The sequence below is a fragment of the Erythrolamprus reginae genome, chromosome 5 (assembly GCF_031021105.1).
Source record: "Erythrolamprus reginae isolate rEryReg1 chromosome 5, rEryReg1.hap1, whole genome shotgun sequence".
Taxonomy (NCBI): domain Eukaryota; kingdom Metazoa; phylum Chordata; class Lepidosauria; order Squamata; family Dipsadidae; genus Erythrolamprus; species Erythrolamprus reginae.
The window spans coordinates 42,837,275-42,843,016 of NC_091954.1; the positions used below are offsets into that span (position 1 = coordinate 42,837,275).

A 5,742-nucleotide genomic window follows, 5' to 3' on the forward strand; every position below is an offset into this window, starting at 1 on the left:
AAATGAAAGATGTAAGAATTGAATACTTAATATATTAATACTTAATGATGCTTCATGATTCTCAGTACACTAATGTGGCTATGGAGAATCTAAAATTCAATATAGGTTTTTTAAAACATTTGTTTCTTGAATGTTTTCCCCCTCTAGTTTTCCCAAAGGAGTTCAATAATTTTATGAGTTGTCTTTCCTCATCCTACACACACAAATTATGTAACACTTCCTCTTCTAGTTGTTAAACTGGCTGATATATAAATGCTCAGTTGTTTTTTCAGATAAAAGCAGCAGATTAAATCCTATCTTCTTCTAATCTAGTCATTTGCCTGTAATCCAAAGATGTTGTTTGTTTTGGAATATATATCCATAAGTCCACTTTCATGTTTATTAAAGAAATGTCATGTAATTTGAAACAAATTTGTTTTTTATCCATATTATTTCCTATCTTGCCTTTATATTGCTTTCATCAAAGATTACTCATACTCTGCCATTCTAGATTTCTCTGGTAGAACTACCATTATTTTTGCCATTCTTTGAAATTGAGTTGTTCTTTTAAAATAATTAATTGAATGATCCGTTGACATTACACTCTTTTGAAATTTTCATTCTCTGTAATTAATACGTTCTGGAAGCCCAGTTCTTAATTAATTATTAATCTAGGAAAAAAGTATGTTCCTTTATTACAAGGGTTTTGTAAAATAAATTCAATGTAATTCCTATTCAGCAATGCATTCCCAATGGATTCACAACTGGTGTCATCTCAGTCAGCATGCTAAAAACTTCTAGGTTGTCCATGCATGCAATTCAAATAGCTAGAAGGATTTTTTTTTAGTATTGAACTGTTTATTTAAGTTATAACTGCAGACTAACTCAACATGTCCAACCTAATGCTTCATATACACATGATCACATCACTTCTGAACTTCATCAAATTTGGGTTCTTCAAATTTAAACTCTGGAAATTTGGTCATGTCTCCTCCACCATATAATCGTGTGAGTTTCTCTGCTTGCTCTTTCAGCTCTTCTTCATATTCTGGACCAACGTCAATGGGGCCACCAGTTTTTTGACTCTTGGTTTTATATTCTCTAATCTTGTCCAAGAAGAGCTTCTGTACAGGATCAAGTTCCTTTGCTTTATTAAATGCAATGGCAGAAAAGCCAATATTTCTGCGCAACTGGACAGATAGGACTGAATGGAAAATGGAAGAAAATCTAAAAGGTTGTTGAAGAATCATGATAAATTTGCCAAATTTTCACCTAAAGCCTTTATTCAGAGCGCCACCACGACCAGTCATTTTTATGCATATGTTTGCACCTATTTTAACTTTCACCCAAGTTACAATGCTAAAGGTGAAGATTAATTTTATTCCATGAAAATTAACACATACGTATGAAATCATGTTTGGGAGATTTCATTTTCTAAGGAGATTTAGTAAAGGTCAGTAAACAAGGTCAGTAAAATAAGGACCTACATTGTTGAAGACAATATGCTAACTCTGTAAACTGCAGAAGGCTGTAAAGCACTTTTCAGTTACTATTACTATTGTTATTATTTTTTTGCCTGCTTAATGCTGAACACTGCTAAACATTCAGTTTATTTTCAGACCTGTTTAATTCCCTCATGCCACTCTTATTAACAAGTAACCAAGTTTCAACACTGATTCATTCATATCACTGTATAATTCCACATGTATTCACTATTATACCCTTTGTCTAAATCAACAATTGCATAGCCTCATCTTTAAGAGCCAAAATATGCTCTAAGTAATCACTTCACTGAATAAACCTGCAATAAGTCTCAAATTTTACTCAACTTGTACTCTTTCAATCAGAATTCCTCCGCAATTTCTTGGACTTGACACTCTTAATAAAATAATCCTCCTTTAGTTTTTGCATTTACTTTTTATTTCACTTATTTATCATTGTTGATTTCTTCACACAGCTGTGGCTAAGGTTGATAACCTAGTCTACTCTTTCCTTATAAAGAACATTATGAAAAAAACATTTTTGCTGCCAGAAAAAAAAAATAAGCAACTCATTTCACATCACAAGCTGTGGTGCAGATGGAATCTCTTTGCATGACATTTATCAGTAAAACCATGTGTCTTATTAAGATGATTCTCCCCAAAGGAATATATCATCCTATGAACAGATTCCAACAATTCCCAAGAATAATTATCACTCTATAAATAAGTAGAACAAATAATGCTTGAACAGACTTTGCTAATTATGTCTCCAAATAATTTTAAAACAAATACTAATGATGCCCCATTTTTTTTTCAATAGCTGCAAATCAAGAAAGCCGAAAACTATGCTCTATATGAATCACTGGAAGCAATACATTATAAAAATCTTTCCTCTGAAAAGTTCTTCCTTAGAGATATATATTCAACAGAGATTTATACACAGCCACGGTCTTCATTTTATTTTCTCCAAAGTATAAACTACCTCCTGGTGGCCCTGTGGCTGAAACACATACTAAGACTCATTTAGTTCTTCTCCATTCTTGAAGTCTCATAAAAGTCTCATACCTCACAACCTCTAATATTCTTTGAAACTATTTTCATAAGATGATTTCCTCCTTCAGTTTCCCAAGATTTTTTTTAAAACCAAACTATGGTTTATAACTCCTTCATGATTCACTGCCTTGTTGTGGCAAAAGGGCTTGCATAGCCCAATGAAGCTATGAGGTATGTCACCCAAGATGGACAGGTCAGAGCAGAGAGCTCTGACAAAATATGATCCACTGGAGAAGGAAATGGCAACCCACTCCAGTATCTTTGCCATGAAAACCATGGACAGTACCAAAGACAAAAAGATATAACACTGGAAGATGAGCATCTCAGGTTAGAAGATGTCCAATATGCTACTGGGGAAGAACAGAGGGCTAGTATAGTAGCACCAGAAAGAGTGAAGTGACTGGTCCAAATATGAATTAATGATCAGTTGTGGATGTATCTTGTGGTGAAAAGAAAGACTGATTGATGCTATAAAGATCTATTCTCTATAACAACCTGGAATGTATGATCCATGAATCTAGGCATGCTGGACATGGTCAAACAAAAGATGACAAGACTGAACATTGACATCTTGGGAATCATCACTAAAATGGACAGGAATTAATGCATTTAATTCAGATGACCGTCAGGTATCCTACTGTGGGCAAGAATCTCTCAGAAGAAATGAAATAGTCTACATTGTCAATAAAAGAATAGGAAAAGCAGTACTGGGATATAATCCCCCAAATGACAGAATGATCTTAGTTCAAATCCAAGGAAAACTTTCAATATTACACTAGTCCGAGTCTATGTCCCAACCACTAGTGCTGAAGAGGCTGAGCTTGACAGGTGCTATGAAGCCCTATAACATATTACATAATTAACACCAAAAATGATGTCCTTATTATCATGGCAAGCAAACCAACATTTTTAGTTCATTTCCACATCTTGCAAATTCAGCAAAAATAATATAGTGTGTATGAAATTTCCATATTTTTCCAAATTTCTTCCAATGCAATCACTTTTGTTATGCACTTTTTCTATTATTGCTTTTTTCAAGCAAATTTCTTATGATTTATAGCTTTGTTTTCACCAAATTCTTATGCATGCATTTCCTTAGTTGCAATACGTATTTCTGCAGATATGTTTAAAATTGTGAGCTGCCTTCTAACATTTTGAAGAATGTGGATGGAAATTTTGGCTTACAAATGTTTCAATATGTATTTATAGACACATACAGGAAATAGAATGCTAATGTTTTCAAAAATAGTCATTTAGATTTTAAAAAGATTCTTACAGCCTAATCCAAGGATGTAATTGGACCAACAGTGTTGGTTATGACCTTTAAAGCCCTTCATGGCACTGGACCAGAATATCTCCGAGACCGCCTGCTGCCGCACGAATCCCAGTGACCGATTAGGTCCCACAGAGTGGGCCTTCTCCGGGTCCCGTCAACTAAACAATGTCGGTTGGCGGGCCCCAGGGGAAGAGCCTTCTCTGTGGCGGCCCGGACCCTCTGGAACCAACTCCCCCCAGAGATTAGAACTGCCCCTACCCTCCTTGCCTTTCGTAAGCTCCTTAAGACCCACCTTTGTCGTCAGGCATGGGGGAACTGAGACATCTCCCCCGGGCATATGCAATTTATGAATGGTATGTTTGTATGTATGTGTGTTTAGAAAATGGGGTCTTTTAAATATTTTTAAATAGTAATTTAGATTTGTTGTAAATTGTTTTCACTTTGTTGTGAGCCGCCCCGAGTCTGCGGAGAGGGGCGGCATACAAATCTAAATAATAAATAAATAAATAAACAGACCTCATTTTTAAACCTAAAGGACATAAAGCAGTATTATATCTTCTCCCATTTTTTTATTTAGAATACAAGAGCTATATGAAGTATCCTAACCATGTAATAATGGCAACAGATGACTTCTGTTTTATTTTCTGAGAAGATCAAATAAATTCAGACTCTGCCATATACAGTAGTTCATGTCAATTTAACTGATCTTCAGTCATTTGACATGGTATTTAAATAATTCTGTTTTGTATTCTTATTTAATTACCATGCAATATATTACAGAAACTTCAAATACTTTTACTAAATTGGAAGATGGCAAATAAAACAATATTTTATAAATATTTAAAATTGCAAATATTTGTGGATTTAAAGATAGGTTCACTCATACTTCATGTATTATTTATTAATTACATTTTAGTCTGCCAAAAGAACACTAGTTCCTTAGAAAGTGATGAAGTGATGATTAAAAAAAAATTGGCCTTAAAATATTTCTTCTTCCAGTTGCTCATGTTAATAATGGATAATATAATGGGAGGGTTGCTGTCTTCAGAAGAGCATGGTCATCTCCATTTCATTTGAGCTGTTGCTGTTCAAAGATATTTCCATAGTCCTGTGACCAGTATGACCTCATGGAGTGATGTTACCTTCCCACTGAAGTGGAACCTATTTATCTAGTAACATTTGCATAGTTTCAAATTGAAAATTTCCATAGAGCCTCAGTGGTGCAGTGGTTAGAGTGCAGCACTAGTGCAAGCTACTGCTGATCACCAGCTGCCAACAGTTTGGCAGATCAAATCTCAGTAGGTTCAAGGTTGACTCAGCCTTTCATTTATTTATTTATCTATCTATCTGTCCGTCTGTCTGTCTGTCTGTCTATTTATTTATTTATTTATTGGATTTGTATGCCGCCCCTCTCCGTGGACTCGGGGCGGCTAACAACAGTGGTAAAAACAGCATGTGACAATCCAATACTAAAATAGCTAAAAAACCTTGTTATAAAACCAATCATACATACAAACATACCATGCATAAATTGTAGAAGCCTAGGGGGAAGAATATCTCAGTTCCCCCATGCCTGACGGCAGAGGTGGGTTTTAAGAAGCTTACGAAAGGCAAGGAGGGTGGGGGCTATTCTAATCTCTGGGGGGAATTGGTTCCAGAGGGCTGGGGCCGCCACAGAGAAGGCTATTCCCCTGGGTCCCACCAAACAACATTGTTTAGTTGACGGGACCCGGAGAAGGCCCACTCTGTGGGTCGCTGGGATTCGTGCGGCAGAAGGCGGTCCCAGAAATAATCTGGTCCGGTGCCATGAAGGGCTTTATAGGTCATAACCAACACTTTGAATTGTGACCAGAAACTGATCGGCAATCAATGCAGACTGCGGAGTGTTGGTGTGACATGGGCATATTTAGGGAAGCCCATGATTGCTCTCGCAGTTGCATACTGAACGATCTG

At 36.0% G+C, this 5,742-nt stretch overlaps 1 protein-coding gene across 1 annotated transcript; it reads right to left on the reverse strand.

Moving 5' to 3' along the window:
- Nucleotides 1-815: 815 nt before the first annotated feature.
- On the reverse strand, nucleotides 816-1,231 carry LOC139168403 (ATP synthase-coupling factor 6, mitochondrial-like). Its single transcript, XM_070753984.1, has one exon. The coding sequence runs from the start codon at nucleotides 1,227-1,229 to the stop codon at nucleotides 906-908; it is 324 nt and encodes a 107-aa protein (XP_070610085.1). The 5' UTR covers nucleotides 1,230-1,231; the 3' UTR covers nucleotides 816-905.
- Between the last annotated feature and the right edge of the window lie 4,511 nt (nucleotides 1,232-5,742).

Excerpts from the sequence above, each read along its gene's own strand:
- LOC139168403 (XM_070753984.1), bottom strand. The coding sequence starts at position 1,229 with ATGATTCTTCAACAACCTTTTAGATTTTCTTCCATTTTCCATTCAGTC.